Raw genomic sequence first — 13492 nt, forward strand, 5'->3', positions numbered from 1 at the left:
CCGCCTCGGCCTCCGGCTAATTCAACCAGCGACCACTCCCTTCCCAGAACACTGACTAGGAACCGGGAGAAGGGCGCCGGACGTCAGCCAAAATCACCCAACGACAAATCTCAGATTCTTCTCTGCTGAGACGCTTTGGGGACGTATCCTGTGACAATCACAAGGCTTTTTCTCCGCCCAACCAGTGACGCGAACCTCGTGACTCAAGGCTCGCCGCAAGGCTGCCAGTGCGAGCGGGGAGGCGGAGCCGCGGGGCCCAGGCTGTCCGCGTCGGTCCCGACGGCCCGCGCGTGCGCAGAGTGTCGCCTCGGGACCTCCTTCCCGCCGCTCACACTAGGAAGCCAAACGCCAAATCTGTCCCCGCGTAGCCTCCGCGGCCGGGGCGGCCGCCCAGCCCGAGGCGCGCCTGCGCACGTCCCCACGCACGCTCCGGCGTACGGCGGCGGCCAGGGGTCGCGAGCCGGTGGAAGACCCGCGCGCGCGGAGCAGCCCGGGGAGTAGGCGCTTCTTTCCCTCCCTCCCCCCCCACTCCCCTCCCCGCTCCCTTCCCCCCTCCCCAAGAATGTTCCGCTACGAGGTGAGTGCCTGCGGCCGGAAGTGACCCCTCCCTCGCCCGCGCGCCCCTTTTTTTTTTCTCTGCCGCCCGCCGCGCGGGTCCTGTGCGGCTGAGGAGGGGGCAGGGCGCGGGCGGCTGGGGATCCCGCATGGGCCGCGGGGCTCGGGTGGGGCCCGGAGCGCACCTCGTGGTGGGGCGGGACTGGCGAGAGCCGGCCGCTGCTTTGCGGCGGGGAGGGCCCGTTAAGTGCGGTAACATGACCCTACACTTGCGCCTCCGCTCTGGGAGCTGCCGTGCGGACCAGCCTCGCTCTAACCGCGTGCCCTTTCCCGAAGCAAAATCCCCGGGGAGTGTCCACGGCAGCGTTTCCCGCCCTCCCCCCGGAACCCCTTCACCCTATCTTACACCCCTGTGCATGCGGGCGGCTGGCAGGTGGAGGGCCGGGGCTGGCCCTGGGGCTGCTTTGGTCGGCTTGGAAAGAAGGCTTGGAGTGGGGAGGGGGCGTGTCCAGCCGAAGTTTCTTCTGGGTGAGTGGAGCAAAGTGTGGGCTCGTTGACGTCCGGGGAACGTAGCTGTTTGCTGACCGTCACTTACTGCTTTCTGACCTTGAGCAACTCCTAATCTTGTCCAGAAGTAAGAAACAGATTCTGGACTCACAGTTTAAGGACTGAGCCAGGGAAATCCTTACAGAGTCATCCTGATTTGGTCAAGTAGATCATTGTGATTTCATAGAGATTGCTAGAAGTTGCTTCTGATATGCAGGCAGTTGCAGGCCTGGTCTGCGGAAGTTTGACAGGAAATTTGGGTAGGAAAGCCCTTAAAAGTTCCCAGGAAAGTTACATCACAAGCCATCCCACTAGAGTGTGGAAGTCTAATTTGGAATCTTTGAACTTTGAGAAGAGTCGGATACTTGATTTTACTTGTGTGACTCAACTCACTTTGTATAAACATGAACAGAGATGATGAGATACCTTTGAATAGAATTTGCCAGAAGCAGGAAAAAACTTGGTAAACTGAATAAAACTGAAATGGGAGAAGTGATTGAAATTATAATATACCAAGTTTGTCTGGTGATCTTTACTCCCTGGAAGCTGAGGCACAAGGATCAGGCATTCTAAGCCAGCCTGTACTAGAGAAATTAGTAACTAAAACAAAATTAAACAACATACCAACAAGATATTATGGTGATTCTTTTATTCCGCTTTCTACAGTCTTCGCCTTGTTTGATCTTCACACAATTTTTTTTTAAAATCAAGTTGTGTTTGGCTCAAAATTACAGTTTAAGGCACCAAGGTTTAGTACCTAGCCCTGAGCCTAAGATATGCTATGTCCTTAAAAGGTCTTGCTGAATTTAAAAAGTGAGAAAGTGAGTTCGGGGGAGGAGGCTGAAGACATGGCTACTCTTCCAGAGGCCCCAGGTTCAATTCCCAGTGCCTCAGTGGCAACTCACAACTGTTTGTAGTTCCAGTTCCAGGGGACCTGGCACCCACACACATACATGTTGGCAGGCAGAACACCAATGAGTACCCTGTGATTATACAACTTTGTAAGAGTAGAACAAGAGCCTTGATTGATTTTTTGTTTTGTTTTGTTTTGTTTTGTTTTGTTTGAGACAGGGTTTCTCTGTGTAGCCTTGGCTGTCCTCACTTTGTAGACCAGGCTGGCCTTGAACTCACAGAGATCCACCTACCTCTTGCCTCCCTGGGTGATGGGATTACAGGTTTGTACCACCATGCCAGGCTCTGTGATTTGTTTTCTTAATGCTCAATTTAAATTGTGGTTGGAAATGATTACATTCTGCTTTCTGACTAGAGTTTAGTCCTATAGAAAAGAGGAAGAAAGAGGGACTTATTCAAAGGCGTTGGGAAACTGACATGAATGTAGTGAGGAAAATGTAATTTTGTTGAAAAAAGTTATATGAAACTTTAAAAAAGTATTCATTTATAATTACCGTATTCCAGCTAGTGGGATAAAGGAATTGTGTGCTTATCTACAAAAAGTCTTAAGATGGTATAGTAATTAAAAAGGCCTAGACATAATAGGATTTACTTTATTGTTTGCTTGGTTTGTTTTTTCAAGACAGGGTTTCTTTGTGTATCCTTGGCTGTCCAGGACTCTCTTTGAAGACTAGGCTGGCCTTGAACTCACAAAGATCTGCTTGCCTCTGCCTCCCTGAGTGCTTGGATCATAAGTGTGTGCCATCATGCCTCTTGACTATATAAAGGTTAGGAAAAGTTAATGACCTTTCTCTTTTTGTAGTCTTTGGAGGATTGTCCTCTGGATGAAGATGAGGATGCTTTTCAGGGCCTAGGAGAAGAAGATGAAGAAATTGATCAATTCAATGATGATACATTTGGGTCAGGTGCAGTTGGTAAGTGACATCTTTTATGGCGTCTTTTTTGATCTTATCAATTGCTTTGATCTTGGTAAGGTCAACCTCTAATTTGAGTTTTTATTCTGTGCGTGTATACATGAGATTGTGGTAAGCATATGCCATGGCTGTCTTGTAGAAGCCAGAGGAAAACTTTCAGGAGTTGGTTCTCATATTCCACCTTGTTGAGACAGGATCTCTCTCTTGCTTCTTTCTCAGAGCTATGTATTCCAGGCTAGGTGGCCCAGAGATTTGGGTCATTCTTGTGTCTCTACCTCCTGTCCCAAAGTAGCAATATTGGGATTACAGACGTTGACCAGTGCGACCAGTGTTCTGGGGGTTGGAACTTGGGTTGTCAGACTTGTGCATAAATTGCTTTTATCTGCTGAGCTGAGTCTTCTTCCTGACCCGGTTCTGTTCTTTTTATAATGGTACAGTGTTCACTCAGTCATAGCAGTTTATCATCTGTTCTGCCAACCTGGGCCTCTTTGTCTCACCTATAATAACAGGTATTCTTAATGCCCCATAGCTTTAGGTTGCCAATATAAGAAACTTAATTGAAGAAGTAGACATTTAAATGAGGTTGAAAATAACCCTGGATAGCTGGTTAAGGTGCCGCACACCTGTAATCCCAGAACTCTGGGAAGCAGAAGCAGAAGCAGGCAAATCTCTGTGAGTTTGAGGCCAACCTGGTCTACAAAGGGAGTCCAGGACAGTCAAATCTACACACAGAGAAACCCTGTCTCAAAAAAAAAAAGAAGAAGAAGAAGAAAGGAAAATAATCCTGGATAAAGGACATGTTTGTAGAGAAAGACAAGGAGAGCTAATGAACTTGTAGAAAATTCAGATTCTAGTATATAAGACATTTTAAAATTCAGGTCCACCACAATCAGATGGAGGAAAGAGGGAATATACAAGTTCTAGGCTAGCCTGGGCTACATGGGGGAAAAAAGTCTCAAAAAAGGGGAAACAAAATTCTAAGCCGTCACTAATATATTGCATAATTCTACTGTCTAAAAGTTTCTTTAGTACAGTAAGAACACTTTCTATACAAAGAATTTTGGTGATAGAACATATTTATAAATTAATAAATGTACTTAGAAGTTCAGAGAAAGTAGACTAACAAGGTACAGTTTATACTCTAATAAAAGGACAAGTAGAGTATACAGATGTAAGAATGCAGCAATAACAGTGTTTAGATTGGGGGTATGTAGATATTTGTGATTTCTCTTGAATTGCTGAAGTTCTGTCTGTACATCCAGTTTTCCAAGTTAAGTAATTCAGAAAGCTGGGAAAAACACAGCAAATAGTGGGTACTCCTAAGGTGTGCAAAAAGCTTTAAAAAAAAAATCTTACAATGGATAGTGGCTTTGCAATAATTTAAACAGTGTAAAGTCTTCAAGGCATACAGAGTTGAATGAAGTAGCAAAAATGGAATAAAGGTTTGCTTTTGTTCACTATTTACAAAATTCAGTAGAAAACCAAAACGGTCATGAGGGAGAGTAACAAAAAATATGCTGACAGTATAAGCAATACTCGGTAGAGACAAGAATTAAAGAACCTTTGGAAGAGAGCCAGAGTTCACGAGATGAGATTGTTGTCCAGGAGAATGACATGATCCAAGATGCTGTTGTCTATCTCCATGGAGATAGCAAAGGAAGTTATGTAGGATAGAATTACAAGCACTGAGAAGTGATACAAATTGCAAATTGTAATTAGAAGGTAGTTTAGCAGTAACCCCTAAAATGCAATTGAAGCTGCAAACAGTGTATACTCGTCTCTAGGTTTTTCTATTAAAATACTGTTACCATTTTTAACAAGTTCTTCAGTATTGAGATGCATATGATTAACATACTTTATTAAGATAAGACAGCATAGAAATACGTTCTTAATTTTGAACCTTGACCGAATGACTTTTGCCTTCTTCCAGACATTCAGTTTTGACAGTGTCTCCCCTCCAACTCCTTACATATCTGTTTGTCTTCACAAAATAGAAACACTGACTTGAAAAGAATACTAAAATATACAGAACCATTTTATGTGATCCAGTAGAGGTTCTTCGGGTGCATAGTAGAGGAACAGTTAGTTGACTGTAAAGGCAGCAAGGAAACATGGCCTGCTTACTTCGCACCTGAGAGTGGAAGGGTGATTAGAGACTTTTTTGCCAACAAAGATAACCATAGAGAAATGTTTTCAGAAGGTCTGTCTGCTCTTTCTATTCAGAGTTTGATATGCTTAACTTCCAAACTGAAATGCTTTCTTTTCTTTTTTGTTTTTGTTTTTGTTTGTTTGAGGCAGGCTTTCTCTGTTCTGGAACTCAAAGATCCTCCAGTCTCTGCCTACCAAGTACCACTGCTGCCAGGCTGGTAAACTGAAATTCTTAACTCCTTACAACGTCTTCGTTATAGAAAAAAATGACTTCTAAGTTGATCTGCAACTTCTTTGGAAAACCATTATATATACACAGGTGTATCATTTTATATACACACAGAGTTTAAATCAGTGTTTAAAATGTTAATTTGATGATTTGTAATTCGTAGAGTCAGCACCTTGAATAATACCTGTTAGCAAGTAGGTACTTTAGGTCACCAGCTACAAAAGTTCTCATGTCACCTTTCTATAAGAAACTTAACCTTTTATCTTGCGCATAAAAAAGTTTATGCCATCTCAAAGTAACAGAGTATGTTATAGTAATCCCTACTCATTCTCTAAAAATAAGTTTATGTTAAGTTGGGCATGAAGATAGATAACTTTAATCCCTCCACTTGGGAGGCAGCAGCAGGCTGTTCTAGAAGAGCCATGGCTATGAAGAGAAACCCTATCTGGGAAAAAAAAAAGGAAAGAAGGAAAATGCTTACACTTACCTGGTGGTCATAGGCTCTGTTCTTAATAGTTAACATTTATTATCAATTTTTACAGCAGTCTTTGTTTCCCCTGTACTAGGGATTGAACCAACATGAGAAGAGCTTTACCACTGAGCTATATCTCAGCCCAGTATTGTCCCATTTTCAACAGATACGGAAGCATAGTGACCTAAGGGTGCAGAAACTAAATCCAATTAGAATGAACAAAGTTCTGAAAGAGCAGGCCTTGAGTCCTTTGACACCAAAATATTGAATTTGGAAGTCCTCCCTGCTTTGCCTTTCAGATCATTAGTATTATGATACATTTCTTTTTGATAAATAATAAATGTTAAAATGTGTATCCTCGCCCTAAAAGGAGATAGCCTGCATAAATACTTAAGATTCTGAAATATGCATCATGCCTCTACAATGTTGTTTTAAATCACTGGGATGTTTTTCTAGTGAATAAACTAAATTATACTTTGTTGATAGAATGAGATCATAATGTAGTGGGTTAAAAAGAATGAGGGGAGAAAAGCAGTAGTTATATATTTGTACACAAGAAAATATCCAAGATACTTTGTACTGAGGAAGAGTTAAAATCTTGGTTCTTGTGCTGTCTTCACAGTGTGATTTGGTTTTGACCATCTTTTTATTTACTTGTTCAGTCTACCTTTTTTCCATGTTCCCATAGAATTTTCTTGTACTACAGTGTCTTTGTTCACTCATCATTTTTTTATACTTGTCTTTCTGTTTGGATGAAGGCATTGTGAGGGTAGCATTCCTGTCATGTAAACTGGATCCTGTGTTCCTAAAGCAGTTTCTGTCATACAATAGAGGCTTAACAAATACCAAATGAAATAGATTCAGAGGCTTAGATTCTAAGTGGTTCTCAACCTTCCTAATGCTGTGACCCTTAAATACAGTTCCTTGTGTTGTGGTAACCATCATTTATAAAATTATTTTTGTTGCTACCTCATAACTATAACTTTGCTATTGTTATAAATCTTAATGTAAATATTTTTGGAGACAGAGTTTTGTCAAAGGTGTCATGACCCACAGTTTAAGAACTGCTGGCTTAAGTCTGGCATGGTGGTGCATGCCTTCAATCCCAGCACTTCAATCCCAGGCAGAGGCGAGGCAGGTGGATCTCTGAGTTCGAGGCCAGCCTGGTCTACAGAGCAAGTCCAGGACAGTCAGAGCTATTACACACAGAAACCCTGTCTTGAAAAACCAAATAAAACAAAAACAAAGAGCTGCTGGCTTAGAAGAAGATGGCAGTTAAAATTTAAGAGAAAGTCTTTTGTTAGTACTATAGGTTTTTATTTTTTTCTGAAACAAAATCACAAAGCTAATTCATAGTATAAAGTTCTGTCTTCAGTACAGAAATCAGTTTCAGACGGACACCTTGAGTTAACACTTTACGCTGTTGATCCAAAGGCTTGATTTTTTTAAGAGCATGTGTATGTGCATGTTCCCACATGTTGTCTAGGTATATACCCTTGTGTGTGTAGGCCAGAAACAGTGTCAGACCCTTGGAGCTGGAGTGCCAGATCTGCATTTCATTCTTAATATAATGTTTTTTCTTTTTAATAGTGAAAAGTTCACTTTATATATACCATGTCTGCCTACAGGACTTAAATATTCTAACACTTTTGTTTCTGTAAGATAGATAGGGTTTTGTTTTGATTTGTTTTGTTGTTTGTTTTGTTTTTTGAGACAGGGTCTCATTGTGCTACTCTGGCTGGTTTGGAACTTGCTTTGTAGGCTGTGCTGACCCAGAGGTTTCAGACATCAACCTGCCTCTGCCTCCCAAGTTAGGGGATTAAAGACCTACATCACCCTGCCCAGCTAAGTTACATTTCTTACATGAACTGACCTGTCTTGCAGATGATGATTGGCAGGAAGCACATGAGCGCTTGGCTGAGCTGGAAGAGAAGCTTCCTGTGACAGCCGATGAACAAACAGGCAATGGAGAAAGGGATGAGATGGACTTGTTGGGTGACCATGAGGAGAATTTAGCAGAAAGGCTCAGTAAGATGGTGATTGAAAATGAGCTAGAAGATCCTGCTATCATGAGGGCAGTGCAGACCAGGCCGGTTTTACAAGTAAGTGACTCTGATTTAGAACTAACAGTAGCTCAAATAACAACAGATTAATAATTAACATGCTGAGCTTTGCCGTTTATTTTCTGTTTAATAAAGAATTAGGGGGACTGGAGAGTGGAGAGATGGCTCAGAGGTTAAGAGCACTGGCTGCTCTTCCAAAGGTCCCGAGTTTAATTCCCAGCAACTATATGGTGGCTCACAACCATCTAGAATGAGATCTGTATACATAGTAAATAAGTAAATCTTAAGGAAAAAAAAAAAAAGAATTACCTGTGCCATAGAAAATTATTAATTAATCAGGTAATCCCAACACTGGGGAGACTGGATCATTCAAATAACTGTGGGATAGAGTTAGCCTAGCTATTTAGCAAGTTCAAGGACAGTCTGCACTACAGAATAAGACCCTGTCTCATAAACGAAAGCAAACAAAGGTTGATAATTCCTGTCATTGGCAAGTTATAGATGAAATTGAGGAATGATGTATTCTGGGACACTGTGGCTTCTTATTTCCAAGTAGTTGAGGTTCAAGTCTGAGAGCCACACCATTCTATTCTAGTGTTTTCTTCTTTTTGGCAGCCACAACCCGGAAGTCTGAATTCTAGCATCTGGGATGGATCTGAAGTTCTGAGGCGAATCCGTGGACCATTACTTGCTCAGGTATTAAATAATTTCTCTTCATGCAGAGTGACTTGTATCCACAGATAAGTTGGTTCCTCTTGTCATCCTTCTCTTACTTTAATCATATACAAGTATGTGTCATTCACCAGTGTTAGCTGAACTGCTAATGTTCCCCTCAGTCCTCAGGTTAAAGGTTGAGAGGGAGTTGTTAGAACTCATAGATGTCAGTGTATGATTTGAGTTAGTTAAAATCTAGGGGGGAAAAAATCTAGGCAAAACTGCAGATCAAGAACAGATGGTTTGACAGTGGTGGAACATAAGGCCAAAGACTGATTATGAAAGGACACTGCAAATGAATTTTGTGGGAGTGATAAAATTGGTGTATGTTTTTATCAAAACTCAGAAAATTGTATACAAAGATGAATTAAAATTAAGATAATTTTTCAAGGTATCTTTGGCATCTGTAGTGATTATTAAAACATTGCAAGCTGGCTAATTTTTCTTTATGCCTTTTAACCACTTCCTCAATTAGGAAATGCCTACAGTGTCTGTATTAGAATATGCCTTGCCTCAGAGGCCCTCCCAGGGCCCAGAAGATGATCGGGACCCTTCTGAGCGAGCTTTACCAAGGCGATCAACATCACCTGTCATTGGAAGTCCTCCTGTTAGAGCTGTTCCTATAGGCACCCCACCTAAGCAGATGGCTGTTCCCAGCTTCAACCAACAGGTGCCTTTCATTAACGCACACAGCCCAGGATATTGGGAATCTGGGCAAAATTATTTGGGATACTGGGAGGAGGGTGGACATTGTGGGTAGGCATTAAAAGAATAGCCAATTAGAGAAGTTAGTATAAATGAGACACATTCCCTAATACCATTTGCTGCTGCTACTGATACCTTTTAACTGGGAGAGAAAAGAGTAGTTAGCCACATTAGTACATATATTCTTTTTTAAGTGTTTTGCTGGCTGCCGGGTACATTAGCAGAAAGATAACTGAAAGCTGGGGGGAGTGGGAACACTCAGCATTGTCCACATCCCTTTTTACCTTTAAGATATCCCTGCTTTCCCTAGAGCCTGTGCAGTCCTGTTCCATAGACTTTCCTCCACCTGAAACCAGCAGCTGAAAAGGAAGGCCAATTTGGAAGGTATGGGGGGAGGGTGGTGTTGGTATGGCCTAGTTAGGCTCAATATCCTAAGAAATGGTGGAGTCACAATGTATCACAGCATTGCTGAGCATGGCGGCCATATCACTGAGGCTTCAGAATAGGACTTAGTTAATCCTCCAGCTTTCTTATCATTCCTTCTCCCTCACTATAACCAAAACATGTCCTCTTGGAGAAAATTTTCAAGTCAGAATGTCTGCTGGCACTTCCCTCAGATAGCATGGAAGGGTGGGGATACTGGAGAATTAGCTAAATCTTCCTCAGTTGAGACAAAACTGATTTGTGAGAGGAAGTGACCTAAGGTTCTGTATTTAAACCCATAGCCAGAGCAATTTGCTTAGAAGTAGGGCTTTGCACTGAGTTCTGTGTCTCTACCAGTACTTGGGGGGAGGGAGTGTAGGAAGGCAAAAGACTGATTTTATTGAATGTAGTTGTGTTGTGTTTGTCCTAATAGATTCTATGTCCGAAGCCTGTTCATGTTCGGCCCCCAATGCCACCACGTTATCCTGCTCCCTATGGTGAGAGGATGTCTCCAAACCAGCTTTGCAGTGTCCCGGTATGTCACTTTACAATGTGAACTTACTGTCACCAATAGTATATAATAGAGCTGACATTTCCTAGATTATATGTATTCCTTGTAACTCTCTTTATTTTCTGGGATTTGTTGTCCCAAGGTCAGAGAACAAAAGTTTACTTTGTTTCTTGCCACTTTAAGATTTTTTTTTTTTAAGATTTATTTATACAGTGTTCTGCCTGCACGTACGCCTGCGGACCAGAAGAGGGCACCAGATCTCATTACAGATGGTTGTGAGCCACCATGTGGTTTCTGGGAGTTGAACTCAGAACCTTTGGAAGTGCTCTTTGACCTCTGAGCCATCTTTCCAGCCCCTGCCACTTTTAAGATTCTAAGCTCAGCTGGGCATTGCTGTACATGCCTGTCACCCTAGTATTCAGTAGACTCGGGCAAAAGGATTCCTAAATCAAACTAGCTTGGTCTACATAGCAAATGAGTTTCAGGCTGCCAGTTTGAGCTACTTAGTAAGACCCTGTCTCAACAAAAGGGAAAGCATGGAAAGGTTCTAAGTTCATTTTTATCCTCTGGTTTCTGCTGCTTGAGCCTTTCATTCTGCTGCTGTCTTTTTTTGTGTTACATGGGTATAGTATTTCACAATTTCTAGCATTCTTTTCTGATGTAAGGCTCTTCTATGTGGGAGTCTTTACATCTGATTTTATACCAAGCTTACACTGAGCTTCCTTAATATATTGATTGCGTGTTCCATAATCTGAACATAATTTCCCTGTTTTGTGTCCTTAGAACTCCTCCCTCCTGGGCCACCCCTTTCCTCCTAGTGTTCCTCCTGTACTCAGTCCCCTGCAGAGAGCACAGCTTCTTGGAGGAGCACAGGTAAACCTATGGTTAGCCATACCTATAAAAATAATCCTACTGTCCTAAGATTCATTGCTTGACAACTTTTTCTTTCACTATTAGCTACTTCTTCTCTCCTCCCCTTCATTTTCTCAAGTGAAGTTAGTAATGGAAACAGTATTTACTCTTTTAGTGATACATGCCTATATTTCCAGCACTTGGGATGCAGAGTTAACCTTACGTGTTTGAGGCCAGCCAACCACATAGGGAGTTCCCAAACAGCCTGAAGTGCATACTGAGACCCTGTCCCAAAGTGAGGTGGAACCATTGAGGATTGCTAATTCTTTTATGTCAAAGATCTTGTCCCTCTTTGCAGCTACAGCCTGGACGGATGTCTCCCAGCCAGTTTGCACGAGTCCCTGGATTTGTTGGTAGCCCACTGGCTGCCATGAATCCTAAGTTGCTACAAGGGCGAGTTGGGCAGATGCTTCCCCCAGCACCAGGCTTCCGTGCCTTCTTTAGTGCTCCACCCCCTGCTACGCCACCTCCACAGCAGCATCCTCCTGGCCCAGGACCTCACCTGCAAAACCTAAGGTATATAAATATGCCTTTGTTGATCCATTGTCAGCGGAGTTCTATAGTAGGTTTTATAATCTCCTAATTACTTTTATAATGTAAAACTCTTAGGATACTTGCTCAGTACAGTGTTTGAGAAGTCCCTGGATTCTTAAGAGGTTAGAAAACTGCTTGAGTTTTCAGTCTATACATTGCCTTCAGGGGTGTCGTGTTTCCTGTGCACATGACAAATTAGCTGCTTCTTTTACTTGTTCATACCCATTTTGCAAACACTCATGCAGTTAGACACACAGTACTGAAAACTGAAGAATTACCACAGATAAGTAACGGATGGAGATAGAGGTCAAAAAGCTAACTAATCTCAGTGCCAGCTGAGTTGCTTGCTTCTACTTTGTGGTTTTATAAGGAGATGGACTTGTTTTCTACTTTGGTAAAATTATGTCTTATGTAAATTTTGTCAGTTCACAGTCTCATGAGAAACATCACTAGAAAACACATATATGTGAAGAACATTAATGTGAATGCAAGGAACTGACCGGCAAATTGGAAACCTACATAGCAGGCAGTCTTGACCTTGAAGTATGTCAGGTCAAGTATATCACATTGCAGTCTTGACTTTGAAGTATGTCAGCTAGCAGGCTAGAGACCAAGCAGAACATCATTTCCTGTCTTGGTAGATCTCTTTGAGTAACTTCTGGTTTCGCCTCCTGGATTATGGAGGGCAGTTTCTTAAAGTCAACTAATTATAAATGTAAATATCTATAAAATGCATTTGCAGCAGTGTCTACATCAGGGTTTAGTTAAATTTGGGTATCAAAACTGGTCAGGTTGACATGTAAAATTAACTGCCATACATACACTTTCTATGTCATTTCCCCCCCAACACACATACAATTAAAGATACATACATTAAACCTATTAGAAATAAAAAGAATTGTAGTATTTTACTACAATTGCACTAAGTTTCATAGTCATCCTCTTGGGTTTAAGAATTGGTCATTGTGAAAAAAATATATGGCTTACACGTAAAAGAGTCTGTTTAGAATACACTGGCCATCCCTTGAGTAAACCTATGTGAAGTTATCATGTATTGACAACCTTTTTAAAAAATGAAGTCATTAAATGAGATAATCAAGGACATTCTCCTTTTTTTCTTAGACCTCAGGCCCCAATGTTTAGACCGGACACAACTCACCTTCACCCACAGCACCGGCGCCTGTTGCATCAGAGGCAGCAGCAGAGTAGAAAGTGAGTACTTGTCACTCTCCTGACATGTAAGAGAAAGCTCCTGACTTGGGCTCCTTTCTTGCTACATTTACTTAGTATGGAGCTTATTTTGTTGGCCTTAATGCTGTTATGTTTTGTTTTATCACACTTATTTTATGCTGTACATGTGTGTGCACATACCTGTGGAGGTCAGAAGACAACTTTGCAGGTATTGTTTTTTTACCTTCCACCAATTTGTTTCTGGGGATTCAACTCAACTGTCTAGTGCCTTAACCCACTGAGCCTGATTGCTGGCCCCTCTTTTTGTTCTTTTTGGGGGTGGGGTTAGAATGTGTGTATGTTCTGGCATTCAAGTAGCACTTATGCTGTGTGTGTACATGTACACTCTATAAGCTAATTCTAAATGAGGTTTTTATGTTACATTTATTTACTTATTGTGTATGACAGTCAGTTCTCTTCTTCCAGCACATGGATTCTAGGACCTGAGTGCAGGTGTCAGGCTTGGTGTAGACTGAGCCATCTGGCTGGTCCAGTTTTTATCAGTGAATTCATAGTTACAGCTAAGTTGGGCTTATGTTGTAGTTAAAAGTTGAGCTCTGATATTTATATTCCTTATCAAATGTATAATCAGCCTCTTATTTTGTTTTCTAATTTAGAAGGAAT

General features: G+C 41.9%; 1 protein-coding gene across 3 annotated transcripts in view; it reads left to right on the forward strand.

Moving 5' to 3' along the window:
• Positions 1 to 339: 339 nt before the first annotated feature.
• The window catches only part of Patl1 (PAT1 homolog 1, processing body mRNA decay factor), a 30849-nt gene continuing 17696 nt past the window's right edge, over positions 340 to 13492 (forward strand). Inside the window, exons 1-9 of one of the 3 annotated variants that reach the window (XM_021663123.2) lie at positions 341 to 577; positions 2816 to 2927; positions 7661 to 7878; positions 8455 to 8535; positions 9029 to 9223; positions 10115 to 10216; positions 10976 to 11065; positions 11403 to 11620; positions 12761 to 12850. In XM_021663123.2, coding sequence (XP_021518798.1) covers positions 563 to 577; positions 2816 to 2927; positions 7661 to 7878; positions 8455 to 8535; positions 9029 to 9223; positions 10115 to 10216; positions 10976 to 11065; positions 11403 to 11620; positions 12761 to 12850 — 1121 coding nt within the window. In that variant the 5' untranslated portion in view covers positions 341 to 562. Of the gene's footprint in view, positions 578 to 2815; positions 2928 to 7660; positions 7879 to 8454; positions 8536 to 9028; positions 9224 to 10114; positions 10217 to 10975; positions 11066 to 11402; positions 11621 to 12760; positions 12851 to 13492 lie in introns of all 3 variants that reach the window. The other 2 variants (XM_021663124.2, XM_060386885.1) reach the window with 2 other exon arrangements.

This window comes from Meriones unguiculatus, chromosome 1 (genome assembly GCF_030254825.1).
Source record: "Meriones unguiculatus strain TT.TT164.6M chromosome 1, Bangor_MerUng_6.1, whole genome shotgun sequence".
NCBI lineage: Eukaryota > Metazoa > Chordata > Mammalia > Rodentia > Muridae > Meriones > Meriones unguiculatus.